At 43.0% G+C, this 16808-nt stretch overlaps 1 protein-coding gene across 1 annotated transcript in view; it reads right to left on the reverse strand.

Annotated features, from left to right (window-relative positions):
* Positions 1–16808, reverse strand: part of LOC139446792 (adhesion G-protein coupled receptor G4-like) — a 36323-nt gene that overhangs the window by 13825 nt on the left and 5690 nt on the right. Inside the window, exons 2-9 of the mRNA XM_071228122.1 lie at positions 13275–13556; positions 11888–11978; positions 9594–11146; positions 8211–8408; positions 6940–7086; positions 5968–6168; positions 5112–5282; positions 1298–1499 (exon numbers count right to left, since the gene is read on the reverse strand). Coding sequence (XP_071084223.1) covers positions 1298–1499; positions 5112–5282; positions 5968–6168; positions 6940–7086; positions 8211–8408; positions 9594–11146; positions 11888–11978; positions 13275–13556 — 2845 coding nt within the window. The remainder of the gene's footprint in view (positions 1–1297; positions 1500–5111; positions 5283–5967; positions 6169–6939; positions 7087–8210; positions 8409–9593; positions 11147–11887; positions 11979–13274; positions 13557–16808) is intronic.

Genomic DNA, 16808 nt, shown 5'->3' on the forward strand with positions numbered 1-16808 from the left:
TTTGTGGAACGGGTCCCTGCTTCGAATAAGGCTGTTCACCCAGTAGTGAATGGGTACCAGGTAGGAAGAGATGGTAATGTGACTGTAAACCTTCCAGCTCCTCACAAACAGTGCTTTTTAAAAAAACCCACCGAAACAACAACAAATTTAAATGGAATTAACATGAAAATTTAAAAGTTTTCTTCATATTCAAGTCATTTTCACGAGTAGTGATTTATTTGATGCACTGCTAGATATTGTGCATGACTGCGTGTGACTGCATATGTCTCTGGGTGTACATGAATGATATAATTGTACATGACCATATAGAGGTTATCACGCGATTGTGATTGGGGATGGTAAATATCCTGTATTAGGAATAAACATAATATTTCGCGAGCCTTGGTTGTATTTTGCAAGCCAATGGTTAATTCTGACTCTATCACCGAATGACAAGGGCGACGCCATGTTTGTTTGTAAACAGCCCTACTTGACCTTTGATATTTGCATCTCTATCCGCATATGACCCCAACAGATATCGTTTTTATTCGTTGGCTTTATCCTGCCGAGAAACCTACCCATTATATGACAAATGTTTTTGTTTGTTTGTTTGTTTGTTGTTTAACGCCGCACTCAGCAATATTCCAGCTATATGACGGTCTGTAAATAATCGAGTCTGGACCAGACAATCCAGTGATTGACAACATGAGCATCGATCCACGCAATTGGGATCGGTGACATGACAACTAAGTCAGCGAGTCTGACCACCCGATCCCGTTAGTCGCCTTTTACGACAAGCATTGTCACCTTTTACTGCAAGCATGGGTTGCTGAAGACCTATTCTACCCCGGATCTTCACGGATCTGATGACTTCGGGGATATAAACTGGGCCTCAGCCGAATTTGCATGCGCATGGATATCCAAGGATGTTGGACATAAAATTATGCTCTTAACAAAGTTTATGCTCTTAACAAAGTTTAAACGACGATGTAAAGTAATGTGTTGTCAAGGCTGGTCACGTGTCAGATGTTCAAAATCGCTACATGCCCCGTACATGTTAAAAATGGAAATAACAACAGAAATGTATTCAACAACTTTTCGATCTTTATCTTTACGCAGATGTTTAACGAAACAATTATACAGACACTCCAAAGATAATGATGTTTTAACATCGATGTGTCCTTACTGCAAATATTACCAAGAAGATGACCAAGTCAGCTATATGACAAATGACCCTGGGTGACTGTATGGACAGTATGACTGCTCGTGCCTGTTTGTGACTGTGTATGACTACATATGAGTGTATAAGACAACCTACTCAATGTGATCAACGTAGCTGGCGATGTCTCTGAGTCCTGGCTCCACCATTCTCATGGATCTGGTGATGTTGCTGTTGATGATGGCGAGATAGTTGGCCACGTTAAGAGGGACGTCGACGGCCCGGTCCATGTAGTTGAAGACGACGGAGGTGTTGGTGGGGACGCCGCGTGTCTGCAGGGTGCCATGGAGGGTGATGACGTCTAGAGGAGATGAGGATACAGAGGTTGGAACATCACAGCAGCAGCAGTAGTGGTGCGGGTTATAATACAGTAGTAGCAGTCAAAACAATAGGATCACACGACGACGAAGTTGAAATAGTGAGTGAGTGAGTTGGGCTTAACGCCGCTTTTAACAGTATTCCAGTTATATCGCGGCGTGTCAGCTTAATGTGGGAGGAAAGCCCGAAGTGATGCAGGTCTCAAACGTTTACCACTTCGGTGAAACCCACGAGCACGGGTATGGTGCTGACAAACCTAGAAACATAATCGGGGCGAACCGGGATTCGAACCCACAATCATAGGTTTCTGGTGTGCCAAAGGGACGCAACTCTGCACAGCGAATCGCAGCGCCTTAGACGACTGCTCCCCCCCCCCCCCCCCCCCCCCAGTGAAATAAGACAAAACAATAAACCAATGTACACATTATCTTGGTCTTCTATCGAGAAAATGTGCTCTTGCTACGCTTTATTGTTGTTTAACGCCGCACTTAGCAATATTCCATCTATATGACTTCGGGTCTATAATTAATCGAGTCTGGACCAAACAATGCAGTGGGTGACAATAAGAGGATCGACATGGGGGGGGGGGGGGGGGGGGGGGACACAAGAATAATGTGTTCACAAACTCTCATCAGCCTAATAATCATCTAAAATAATGCTTGAAGTAGTGAGTGAGTGAGTGAGTATGGTTTAACGCCGTTTTCAGGAATATTCCAGCAATATCACGGCGGGGGACACCAGAAATGGGCTCCACACATTGTACCCATGTTGCGAATCGAACCCGGGTCTTCGGCGTGACAAGCGAACGCTTTAACCCCGTAGGTTCGAGCAAAAAAAGGGTAAATGAAACAGTTGTACTTCTGAAATACCTGTCATTACATAGCACCAGTCACGCCTGCATGTTTATGATGTTGAGAATGAGAAATTAAACACATTATTATTTTGATGTCTAGAACGTTTCAGAAACGTTAAGGCTTCGAGTTGGGGGGAGTAATACAGTTTATGTAAGAAGATCACTTTTACTACATTTAAAAAAAATTCTACAAATTATTTTTTTAATGATACATAAATGTAATAAAGTGTATCTGGAAAGCAAAATATGTATCTATCCAATCTATCCAGTAAAAGATCAATCTACTCAGGCTCTACACACTGTATAGTTCTTACTAATGATCTACGGTGACCAATATTGGAAACTATTCAGGTTGAGAGAGGGTTTCATATCATTATCAGCTTTCCTTTGCTTCAGTACAAGTCAAGTCATATAAAAATGAAACATTTGCCCTCCAGGAAACATAAAAATACAAAGCACAAGTGATTCCTGCATTTTGATTAATTGGTTAATTGGACAATGAAATGGGAAAGCTGTTGTGATAAATTGCAGCTGTCAATTATTTAAAAACGTTACATGACAAGCTGTCATAACTGAGGCAATACACAAAGGTGTTCTTGTATTCTAGAACATTTCAGATTTTGCAAACATTACTCGTGAGTATTTCCTTTCTCTGGTTCTGATGATCTCGATTTTTGACAAAGGTCGGTCAACTCGATCTTTGACAAAGGTCGGCCAGCTCGATCTTTAACAAAGGTCGGTCAACTCGATCTTTAACAAAGGTCGGTCAACTCGATCTTTGACAAGGGTCGGCCAACTCGATCTTTAACAAAGGTCGGTCAACTCAATCTTTAACAAAGGTCGGCCAACTCGATCTTTTAAAAAGGTCGGCCAACTCGATCTTTAACAAAGGTCGGCCAACTCGATCTTTAACAAAGGTCGGCCAACTCGATCTTTAACAAAGGTCGGTCAACTCGATCTTTAACAAAGGTCGGTCAACTCGATCTTTAACAAAGGACGGTCAACTCGATCTTTAACAAAGGTCGGCCAACTCGATCTTATACAAAAGTCAGCCAACTCGATCTTTCACAAAGGTCGGCCAACATGATCTTACACAAACGTCGGCCAACTTGATCTTTTACAAAAGTCGGCCAACTCGATCTTTAACAAAAGTCGGCAGACTCGATATTTTACAAAAGTCGGCCACCAAAGTCAGCTCCATCACAGATCTTGATTTGTGGGTAATCAGTTGGTGTTCAATAGAAGACAACTCGAAAATATTTCGGACGGACGGATGTAAGAAGCAGTGGTAGTGCTCATAGTAGAGGTGGTAGTGGTGGTAGTAGTAATAGTAATATTAATAGTAGTAGTGGTGGTAGTGATGACAGTAGAAATATTAACAGTAGCAATCGTAATAGTAGTAGAGGTGGAAGTGATGTCAGCAGTAGTATTAATAGTAGCAATCGTAATAGTAGTAGAAGTGGTAGTGATGGCAGTAGTAATATTAATAGTAGTGGAGGTGGTAGTGATGGCAGTAGTTATATTAATAGTAGTAGAGGTGGTAGTGATGGCAGCAGTAATATTAATAGTAGTGGAGGTGGTAGTGATGGCAGTAGTAATATTAATAGTAGTAGAGGTGGTAGTGATGGCAGTAGTAATATTAATAGTAGTGGAGGTGGTAGTGATGGCAGTAGTAATATTAATAGTAGTGGAGGTGGTAGTGATGGCAGTAGTAATATTAATAGTAGTAGAGGTGGTAGTGATGGCAGTAGTAATATTAATAGTAGTGGAGGTGGCAGTGATGGCAGTAGTAATATTAATAGTAGTAGAGGTGGTAGTGATGGCAGTAGTTATATTAATAGTAGTGGAGGTGGTAGTGATGGCAGTAGTAATATTAATAGTAATGGAGGTGGTAGTGATGGCAGTAGTTATATTAATAGTAGTAGAGGTGGTAGTGATGGCAGTAGTAATATTAATAGTAGTAGAGGTGGTAGTGATGGCAGTAGTAATATCAATAGTAGTAGAGGTGGTAGTGATGGCAGTAGTAATATTAATAGTAGTGGAGGTGGTAGTGATGGCAGTAGTTATATTAATAGTAGTAGAGGTGGTAGTGATGGCAGTAGTAATATCAATAGTAGCAATCGTAATAGTAGTAGAGGTGGTAGTGATGGCAGTAGTAATATTAATAGTAGTGGAGGTGGTAGTGATGGCAGTAGTAATATCAATAGTAGTGGAGGTGGTAGTGATGGCAGTAGTAATATCAATAGCAGTGGAGGTGGTAGTGATGGCAGTAGTAATATTAAAAGTGGTAGTAGTAATAGTAGTGGTGGTGATGCTGGTTGTCTTGGTAGTAGAGGTGGTAGTGATGGCAGCAGTAATATTAATAGTAGTGGAGGTGGTAGTGATGGCAGTAGTAATATCAATAGTAGTGAAGGTGGTAGTGATGGCAGTAGTAATATTAATAGTAGTGGAGGTGGTAGTGATGGCAGTAGTAATATCAATAGCAGTGGAGGTGGTAGTGATGGCAGTAGTAATATTAATAGTAGTGGAGGTGGTAGTGATGGCAGTAGTAATATTAATAGTGGTAGTAGTAATAGTAGTGGTGGTGATGCTGGTTGTCTTGGTAGTGGTGGTAGAGGTGATGGTAGCAGCATTGCAGTGGTAATGGGGGTGGTAGTGATAGCCTAATTGATGCAAAAAGTAGTAGAACAGTGTTAGAAGTAGCAGTGACGATAATAGTATATATTATAGAGCAGCAGTTACCTGTGAAGACGACCAGGAACTTGGCCGACTTGACCTTTCGCAGGGGGTTGAGTTTCCACACTTCGCACCAGTAGTTGCCCTGGAGACGGGAGGGGTGCATCACTCCCCCACCGGCCCTCTCACTCAGGCGCCGCAGCAGGGGCAGACCCAGCTGTAGGGTCCTGGCTCTCTCTGAAATGTCACAAACATCTTAAATATTTATTTCAACAAACATAGAAAAAACCCGATGTGACATGAGACATGAGAAATGGGACTATTTGATTGTTGCAGCTGATGTTCTCCAACAGGTGGCGCTCGTTCCAGGAAGAGACTTTGCGCAATGATGAAGGTAACTCCCATACTTTAATGTAGACTTCAGACAGTCACAACGCTGAAATCGCATTGTGAAACGAGCTCCTGTATATCCTGCAGATTGATCGTCATATAACAGGGGCGAAGTGGTAGCCTAGTGGTTAAAGCGTTCGCTCGTCACGCCGAAGACCCGGGTTCGAATCCCGACATGAGTACAATGTGTGAAGCCCATTTCTGGTGTCCCCCGCAGTGATATTGCTGGAAAATTGCTAACAGCGACGTAAAAACATATTCACTCACCCAGTCACTCACTCATCATACAACATGATTTGGATCATCGCATACGTTTTAGCTGTATGTTACAAAGAATAGGGATAACCTGGGAGTCCTGTGGAACAGGACTAAATGTGACGGATTGCTTGGATATGTTGTCATATGAATATTATTCGATACTGCCTGGGGAACTGAGGCATATTCACCATCGGCGTCAGCTCTGGGTTTTGGAACAGTATCCCTATCAAGAGCTAAACAGTTTTCTTGAAAAGTTTCCAATATAACACCTTACGTTGAATTGGAACATTGTTGAAGGTTTGTTGTAGATGACCATCTGAGGAGGTTTGGACACGGACGCCATCTTTGAACCACAGGACGTGCTCTTCTGGCGTGGAGGTTTGGACAGGGCAGATAATTGACTGCGGCTGCGTGGAGAGCATGCGCAGCAACTGTTTCCGCTTCATGAGGGACGATGATATAGGATTATCAAAACCTACAACAGAAAAGAAAATTAAGCACTCAGAGAATGACTGTTACTCGCTTTTGTGTACATATATTCATACGCACATTTTTAAAAAGAAACTAACAAGAAATGGTTAATCGATGGTGATGTATTTAGTATGAGTATGATAGTTGTGATCTGTCTTTACGTTTGCGACTGTTTTCAGCCTAGTAACGTTTCGATAACGTCAAAATCTTCAAGTGTATATTTTTTTCCCTGGCAGTATAAATCGCCACATCACCATTAAAGACCAGAACACACTTGTGCAATTATTGTACACCTGATAACTACACGTGTTCCTTCTGGTGCAAATTATCCCAGAAACAGATTAATAGAATCATTGTTAATTGAAATATTTCCCATGTTAGATAACATAATATATAGATAACAGGAATTAAAGGATAATTCAGTTAGAATGCACACGTATGTGCACACGGGTATCACACGCGTGGCGGACGGGTTCCACACGAGTGACCAACGGGGTGCACACGGGTTGCGTAACGCGGTGCCCATGCGTGTAAGGGGAATGAACTTCTAGGCAGTAGTGTATATCAGTGGAAATTATTTGGCTAAACCGTCCTAAAGGTCACCAACACAAGTCTTTACAATAAAGCATTTCAGCTGACAGGTTTTTTTTCCAATGTTTACTCTTCATACAGCAGGATTGACATTACAGAATAATTAGTTGAAGACAAAACCAAATGCAGTTCCTAAAATAGGGGCGGGTCATACATACACCACATGATTTGTTGCAAAACTTACTTCTGACAGAGGCTGGTTTCTCGCACACACTGAACATGAGCTTCTCACACGTCAGCTGAACGACGTCAAGATGGTGAAGGGAGGGGCATCCGCCGGTGAGGGTGATCTTGTCCCGCCCGTTGACGTCCACCCACACTCTAGGGGGAACTACACATACAAACAGTGATATCATAGTAGAAGTGGACCCAAAGGGTGTTAGGGTGCTGAGGGGTATGAGGGGTGAAGGGTGTAGCACATCTGCCTGCAAGCCCCCCCCCCCCCCCGCCACACGCCCCTCTGCATTATATATATATATATACAATCTCATTAAAATCAGATCTTAGTTCCCGCTACCGCTAAACAAAGATCTGAGGTCATCCCATTGGAGGTCACGTCAGAACGACCTTACATCCGACCAATGAGACCGTCGCTTACCAGATCATGAAAGTGACAGTCGGAATGTGATTTCTGATCATGCAACCACGAAAACTTTAACACGGGGTATTCCGAAGGGCTTAACGACTGATTCCATACAATCTAGACCATCTATTAGCCATTCCGGAATGTTCTTTTGTTCAGGTTTCAAATTTTTAATCGAGAATTTGTCAAAATATGCTTCGAAGCGTAGTCGCCAATTTGAAATTAGTGCCGTAAAACACGAGAAAGCTGCCTTCTGATTGGCTAATGTCGACTTCTTGTCATTCCATTGGTCGGTCAAAGTTCGCGCAAGGTCGGTCTGACGTGACCCGTAATGGGATGTCCTCAGATCTTCGTTTAGCGGTAGCGAGAACTAAGATCTGATTTTAATGAGATTGTATATATACAGTGAGTGAGTTTGGTTTAACGCCGCTTTTAACAGTATTACAGTTATATCGCGGCGTGTCAGCTTAATGTGGGAGGAAAGCCCGAAGTGATGCAGGTCTCAGACGTTTACCACTTCGGTGAAACCCACGAGCATGGGGATGGTGCTGACAAACTTAGAAACATAATCGGGGCGAACGGGGAATTCGAACCCACAATCATAGGTTTCTGGCGTGTCCAAGGGACGCAACTCTGCAGAACGAATTGTGGCGCCTTAGACGACTGGGCCACCCGTGCCCCGTAATATATATAGTTATACATGTATGTGGATATATATAGTTATATACACTTACATTTTGAAGTATTAAGGTACCTTCTTAATTAATGATATTATTTAAGCAGTATGTGAAAGTATTTAGATAAGTATTTGTATGTCTATTTCAACCCGTGCAAATACCCATACACAACCTGCTGACGGCTAAGGACTTTACCTGCAGTATTCTTGTTCCGTAGTTGAATATAGGCCAGTCCGGTCAGGTTACCATAGAAATCTGAATCAATGGCCGCCATTGTCCCACCCTCGTCAATACACCTCGCCTTGGCCCGGAAGTGATTCAGCGGAAAGGTCAGCACCTTGTAGCATTTGTCGACAAAGGGATGTCCAACCCAGCCAAATCCACAGAAAGATACTGAAAAAGTTGTTCTGTACTGTGAGTCTCAAATTTAAAATTCAGAATGTTCCAAAATAACACAATTACATCAATAATTAGAAGAAACTATTATCTTATATGAGTGAGTGGGCGAGTATGGTTTTATGCCGTTTTTAGCAATTTTCCAGCAATATCAAGGCGGAGGACACCAGAAATTGGCTTTAAACATTGTACCCATGTCGGGAATCGAACCCGGGTCTTCGGCGTGACTAGCGAACGCTTTAACCACTGGGCTACCCGACCGTCCCTCTTATATAAGACAGCTACGCGAAAAATCGCAAAGAACAATGAAGAGCGAAGGGTGGTTTATCGCTCGCAACTTGATGACGTCGTATATTGGACTACGGTATTTGTGAGAGGGGAGTGTCTAGTGAGTTGTTCCGCTTTGGTATAGGCTGGGCATCGCAGATAAAAGCGATGACCGAACGTTTGCATCCAAAAGCGGAAGAGATATATATGTCAATCGGTATTGGGACAAAAGGTGCAGGTAACAGACGTGAAAATTGTGAGACTATGGGAGAAATATCCATCTGTGCATAAAATGGACATTGCCAAGGTCGGACTCTATTCACGGAGTCATCATTATTACAATACGGGCAAATACTTTTAAAGCTTGTACATTTTATCATCATATTTAACGAGGCTGTAAATAATGTTGATATCTCATATAAGATCGCTGTTTATCGTACAATAAAACACTTCAGGGTGATGAAAATAAAGAATAGTTTTTTCTCCCTACAGTTTTATTGTACAATTAAAAACTCCCATTCGTCGTTTATTTCTTAAATAAACCAAACTTCGTTCTTGATTTTGTTTTTAGCGATCTCATATTGATTATCTTCTAATATTAAAAGATCGGTTAAATCATGATCTGGGTTAGACGTTAGGAAATGACGGTAATCTGTGGTGACTAACAGTATGTAAACTGACAGGTAATGTGTTGTTTGAATGGCCTGATTAGAGAAATGCAAGGACCGTAAACTGACCTTGACCTGGTTCCCCTTTAGGAAAACAAGATCATGTAAAACCGCCCTTGTAAAACAGCGAACACTGGCGGTCTCGCCAATGACCCTGTACAGTGCATCTGACAAAGACAGATGTCCAGATACACCCTTGACCTTGCTAGTCCTGTAAATATGAAGCGTCTGGTTTCCATGTACTGACCTTGCTGGAGGGCGCTGATGGGCTCGGAGTAGCAGACGGAGGAGTGTGGGCTGTCACAGACGTCCATGCTCATGTACTGGACCGCCTTACCAGCCGGCGGACGTCCAACGCTGGATGTTAATCTTTCAGTGTGTCCCATAAGCGTCTCAGCTGTCACGGGAGCACTTGTTGTGGTCGATGTTGTTGTTGGAGGTGGCGAGGATGAAGGGGGAAATGTAGTAGTTGTTTTAGTCTTAGAGAAACCATTTGTTGTGGGTTGCGTTACTTTTTCAGTTCCAGAAGATTTTACTGTAGTTGATGTTGATGTTGCTGCTGCTGTAGTTGATGTTGCGGCTGTAGCTGTTGTTGTTGTTGCTGCTGTGGTTGATGTTGCTGCTGTAGTTGATGTTGTTGTTGCTGCCGTGGTTGATGTTGTTGATGTTGCTGCTGCAGTTGTTGTTGCTGCCGTGGTGGATGTTGATGTTGCTGCTGTAGTTGATGTTATTGATGCTGCTGCTGGAGATGAAGGGAGGGTTACGTCACTCGTTCCGAGAGGGAAAGGTGTGGCGGAGTGAACTGCACCCCGGGTTATTTCGATATTTTGCATTGTCTCGAGTGTTGGAGTCGATGGAGTCTGGGTAGTTGGTGTTGTCGGCATTTTCGAGGATGCTGTAGTTTTTACAGTTGATGGTTGTGTTGAGGGTGTCACTGTTGTAGGTGGCGTTTTGAAAGTTGACCGCGGAATGGATGGTTGTGATGTAGTTGATGGTAGGTGTGTAGATGGTTTCATGGATGATGACGAGGAGAAAGCCGATGAAGTCCCAGATGTAGTTGTTGACGTCGTGGTGGTTGTTTGAACCGAAGGCGTTTCTGTTGAAGATGAAGATGATGACGTGGGTAGCAAAGGTAACTTAGTAGTCGTAGTCGTTGACGTAAGAAAGGCTTTAGATGCAGTGACGGTCGATGTCGTGTTGATGTGGTTTGGAAGCGACGTTGACCCAGCGGTAACCTCAGTGCTTGTGAACTGTCCGCTTGCCGAATGTTCAGTAGTTGGTACAGAGGACGTAGATGTAGTAGAGGGGGTCGTTGTTTTGGTCGTTGACGTTGTCGTGTCTGCCTGGTCATCATCAGATGACCGGGGAAATTCAGTCACATCAATCTTTGTCATAGTACTCCTTTTCACTATCTGAGCATCTTCCGAGTCATTGCTGTCCTCTTCGCTTGAACTGTCTGTGACGGTGGTCAAGTTGGGAGCATCGGTCACTAGGAACTGACCAATCTCGTCGTTTTTCAGACCGTCAAGGAAGAATGGAAACAGCTCTTTGCTGCTGGGGTCAGTGGCAGGGGGGCGGTGAAGGCCAGGGTAACGCAAACCAGATGGTGCCGAGTCAGGAAGGTCAAGGTCGATATTATGATGTGCTAGCATGTAGTCATCGTAATCGGTATTGCTCGCCCTCTTCCGTCTCGACAGTGTATGGTTAAGGGAGATAACTCCACACTTTCCAGTGACGTCATCAAATGAGTCCGTGTTCCATCGCCAACCTCGTTTGATTTTGCCATAACCTGCATGGGGGCTGAAACATATTTAACGTAACGTAAGGTAACGCTAGGTAACATACTGGCGGCCTATTCACGAAGCTGTCTTAGCGCTAAGCTATCTTAAATTTAAGACAAAAAATAAGACTGGGTCTGACCTGTCTTAAACCTGTCTTAGGTATCCATCATAGCGTCCTACCTATTGATCGGGCTTCTCGATAGTGAAAAGCAATCAACCCTAACACCTTCCAGGAAGAAAGTATTCCGTGACAGGACGAGTCAGCTGGACACGCTAGATGAAACGCAGCTTATATCCAGATATAGGCTATATCGGCATGCCATCATGCAAATTATTGCGAGTGTGGGGTCCTACCTCGAACGACCGACCAAGCGTGCGGTACCTCTATCACCCGAAATGCATGTTTTGATAACTCTACGATACTTGGCAAAAGGGGGTTTTCAGTCTGAAATCGGGGACCTGCACGGCGTCAGTCAACCTAGTGTATCGAGGCTTTGTCAATGTAGTTGTAGCCTGTACCGTACCATTCCAGAACATAACATAACATAACACAACACACACATAAGTATAGGGGAGCTAGATCGCTAAAACGATGTGCAGCGAGACCCTAGGAAATAAGGGCCTCCAGTTTAACATAACATGATCTTGTACGATCACACAACAAAACCTTCCTTCGTTACTGTAGCTACACAAAGGGCATATCGTTTGTTTGACTTTGTAATAAATATTTTGTATGTCTCGAATGAAACAATGTACATACCCAGCATATGAATGTACCAGAGACGGATTCAGTTCATCCCAGACAAACTTTGTCTCTTCTTCATGTAGGCCCGTCCAGAAGGTGTTCAAATCTATTCAAAGGAAATTTACATACGTTTCATGAAAAAACAGGTGCTTTCAGTGCTGAGATGGGCAATACGATAATGAGGGGGCATTGCTGGCCCAGTCGCCTAAGGCGCCACAATTCGCTGTGCAGAGTTGCGTCCCTTGGACACGCCAGAAACCTATGATTGCAGGTTCGAATTCCCGGTTCGCCCCGATTATGTTTCTATGTTTGTCAGCACCATACCCGTGCTCGTGGGTTTTACCAAAGTGGTAAACGTCTAAGACCTGCCTCACTTCAAGCTGACACGCCATGATATAACCGGAATACTGTTAAAAGCGGCGTTAAACCCAACTCACTCAGTTACTATACATATAAGACCTGTATCACTTCGGGCTTTCCTCCCACATCAAACTGACTCGACTTGACATAACTGGAATACTGTAAAACCCAACACACTCACTCACTCAACGCTAAACACATCTTCCCGAGGCAAGTGAGTTAACTGACTATAAAAGTCCAGTTTCCACCCTTGCCGAACTAGGTTGGTATTATGGAGTTAGATTTTGGCTGGACTGACGAGTCTATACATAGTCTAATCAAAATCGCGCACCGAAATCGAAACCGGTTCGTAAAGTGTCATGCAGATTTCGGTCGACTGCAGGATTTGCAAAGCATGTGCACCGCTAGCTCGTTGTCAACAGATATTTTCTAAATCTTTTCATGTTTTTAATCAAGGTGCTCACGGGATTTGATGTAAGACTCGTCTTATCACAATATAGATCTTGATTATCGATCAGATCGTCTTGACTGGGCGCCACCGTTTTGTTTGAAACAAATGCAAGTGATGCGAGAGGTGGAATCTGATTGGTCCATAGGAGAGGCATAGAAGGGACATAGCTCGTAATAGCCACTGTTGGCGCTACGATCTAGCCCAGGAATTCCAGCCTAGTTCGGCAAGGGTGGAAACTGGACTTTTAAAGTCAGTTGACTCCCTTGCCTCGGCAAGATGCGCCAAACAACACTCTCTAGTGTCAAGTCGGGAAAGCCAATTGTGACAACCTGTTTCTCCTTGTAGCCTGCCAGGTTCCACTAACACAAAGCAATCTTAGCAAAATGACCCCGGTAACTCCGACAGTTTACACAGACTTACAACGCATTGTGCTGGTGGGCTCTGATTAGTCTTTTACACAATAAAATTCTAGAAGAAAATACTTTAAGAAACAAAATACTCACGTATAATCCAGTGCATTAACATCTTATGATTAATACGTTATGACTTTTTTTTTTATGTATATTTTTGGTTGTATTTTTAGCCACGTACTTTGGTCAGTAATGAATTCTTCCAAAGTCTGGGAGCCAATCCTCACACGCTTGTCAAGCTTTAATAAAAACGCGTCATTGGACCTGCAGATATCACGTGACTGTTTCCATGGTAACGACTTTCTGTTTGTCTGTATGCAAATATGTGCAGAAGGTCCACCGTCTAGATTCTCTGCCACAGCTGGGGTCCACCCATCCCTGCATATAACGGGCACCTGCTGCTGAACTACCCGCCTGGGGGGAGGGGGAAATCTCGGCACGGCTTGTAACGGGGTGATGCTCGCTGGAAAGAAGCAAAACATAATAATATTGATACAAATAATGTGTGTAGATTCATACGAAATTGTGGGAACACGTTGTTTGTGGAGGCATGTTGACACGTGACTATGTTTAGTTTTTATCATGACATTATATGACAGGAACAATAAACAAAGTATCTAAAGAACGTCTCAAAATGAGTCATCTGAAAACGGTAGGTACATTCTGACCTTACTGCCTTAGGTTTTTTTTAGGATAAAACACAGATTTGTCAGGTTATGACAAAAAAAACGCCCACACATGTCTGAAGATAAAGTGAAAATTGTCCCGAAAGAGTCAATTGTGAGTATTGACTGACATATCAAGGATAGCGTGGTAACATTTCTCATGCGAGGAGACAAACCAGCTCGTTGTGTCGGGAGACGTCAATCAAGGAGCTGTCATACTCATAGTTTCAACTTTTTTAGCTGTTTAATATCTCAGATGAGATCAAACATTATCAGACTCCTCTTCGACAAACCTGTTCTGTTGGGTTCGTAAGCCGGGGATGGGGTGAGGGTTGGACCTTGTTATTTGAGGGTGGGTCGTTGCTGGGTGAGGACCGTGCGTTATGGGGTGAGAATGGGACGTTGTTGGTTGAGAGTGAAACGTCACTGGGTGTGTGGGGCATTGTTGGGTGAGGACGGGGCGTTATGGGGTGAGAGTGAAATGTCACTCGGTGAATATATGGCGTTGTTTGGTGAGGACGGGGCGTTATGGGGTGGGTGTGAAACGTCACTGGGTGAGTATATGGCGTTGTTGGGTGAGGACGGGGCGTTATGGGGTGAGCGTGAAACGTCACTCGGTGAGTATATGGCGATGTTGGGTGAGGACGGGGCGTTATGGGGTGAGTGTGAAACGTCACTCGGTGAGTATATGGCATTGTTGGGTGAGGACGGGGCGTTATGGGGTGAGCGTGAAACGTCACTCGGTGAGTATATGGCGTTGTTGGGTGAGGACGGGACGTTTTGAGGTGAGCGTAAAACGTCCCTAGTTGAGTACATGGCGTTGTTGGGTGAGGACGGGGCGTTCTGAGCCGAGAGTGGGACGTTGTTTGGTGAGTGTGGGGCGTTGTTGGGTGAGTAGGGGGCGTTGTTGGGTAAGGACGGGGCGTTCTGAGCCGAGAATGGGGCGTTGTTGGGTGAGAGTGAAACGTCATTGGGCGAGTGTGTGGCGTTGTTGGGTGACGACGAAAATGCTACATGTAAAAATACACAAAACGGAAAACCATAAAAAATCACGAAAAAACAGCGACACTTTCAAACGAATATGTCATCATAGGTCAACGACTGTGAGAGTCTCACGAACACATGAAACTGTTTTATGGATGACAACTCCTTTAATGAATACATAAAAATGGGACGAGAAGGAGCCATTAAAGTGTTACACACATTTTTTATATAATATAAATTAGTTTAATTTATTAGTTTCCACGTGACTACAAAGTCCCTTCAACATAGTCAAAATATACATTACCTCATTCACAAGATTGTGTTTGTTGAATCACAATGCTTCCAGAGGGTGCCAAGAAACAGCATATATTCAATAGTTGTATTCAACATTCATAGTCTGTTTTACAATATATCACAGAATTTCTGCATCTTGTGGCCAAAACAATACAGTTAACCATATGTTTTAATAGTAAATACTACAAAATGGATATTGTCTAAAATCAGCCCCGTGTTCTAAAACTCACACACACACACACACACAGAGAGAGAGAGAGAGAGAGAGAGAAAGAGAGAGAGAGAGAGAGAGAGAGAGAGAGAGAGAGAGAGAGAGAGAGAGAGAGTGATCCATCAGGTGGTGATGAGGTCCCCTCCACAGCCCACACCTCACAGCGTTACTAATGTCATGGAGTGCACATGCCAGTACATGCATCAGTGTCACGGGGTACAACACCACACCGAGGCTAACAGGGTTGTCGGTCAGCATTTTCGCAGAAAATAACGTGTTTAAAACCATGTCATAAATTAAAACAAGACCAACGCGTTACATATCCATAGTGAACTAAATAATGAAGGTTTGAAAATAACCAAATGATTTCATTGTGTCGGCTTGATACAAATCAGACTGCAAGATTCTAAAATATCACATAAGTAAAGCGTATAGTAAGAGTTTACTTAATCTTAAAAGCCAAAATAAGCTCTACTTTTGTATGTGAAATGTAATTACATAAAGTATCTAAATCATTACATCATAGTTGTCATTTGTATTTTCTTTCTCAAGTCGAATGAATTAATAACGACTCTGATAAAATTATATTCTAATTTAATTATCCATGTCAGCAATATGCCCTGGCTAGTACCGAGGCCCCCAAGACACAGCTGCACCGCCATTTAACACCCGCGGCGGTGGCCATTAACTTCAGGCATTTCTGACTGATTTGTTCGTGATTTTCATACATCAGTGACAAAAAAGTATCTGGAGCTATAAAATAAATTTCAGTGTAGGTTTTAACTTGATATGTTGGTGCTGTCTAATTACTATTGTGCCAGTAACTAGAGGTGGACTTGAATTCCTACCGACAACCAACCCAAATCCTAGCCCCTATAATTGTTGTCTTCAATTAGCGATGTAGTTTTTAAGCAATTAACATTTTTTACGTTGTTACTTGAAATATTATGTCATCAATATAACATGTATTGTATCCAGGGTGTATGCAGAGGGGCGCGCCTCGAAGTTTCTGTCACCTCACGTTTCAACCTGTTCGTCACTCCTATACATGTATATTCTTAAAAAAAAACATCTATTGGATAATTACTATCAATCTTGTCGGCATGACTGCTTCATTGTAACTATCCATACATATCTACCCATATCACCTTACTATCCATGCATACCTACCCAAATCACCTTACTATCCATACATATCTACCCATATCACCTTACTATCCATACATATCTACCCATATCACCTTACTATCCATGCATATCTACCCACATCACCTTACCATCCATACATATCTGCCTACATCACCTTACTATCCATACATTTCTACCCACATCACCTTACTATCCATACATATCTACCCACATCACTTTACTATCCATACATGTATACCCACATCACCTTACTATCCATGTATATCTACCCTCATCACCTTACTATCCATACATATCTACCCACATTACCTTAGTACCCATACATATCTGCCTACATCACCTTACTATCCATGCATATGAACCGACATATCTACCCACATCACCTTACCATCCATACATATCTACCCACATC

The sequence above is a fragment of the Haliotis cracherodii genome, unplaced genomic scaffold (genome assembly GCF_022045235.1).
Source record: "Haliotis cracherodii isolate W230 unplaced genomic scaffold, xgHalCrac1.p SCAF_6, whole genome shotgun sequence".
Taxonomy (NCBI): Eukaryota; Metazoa; Mollusca; class Gastropoda; order Lepetellida; family Haliotidae; genus Haliotis; species Haliotis cracherodii.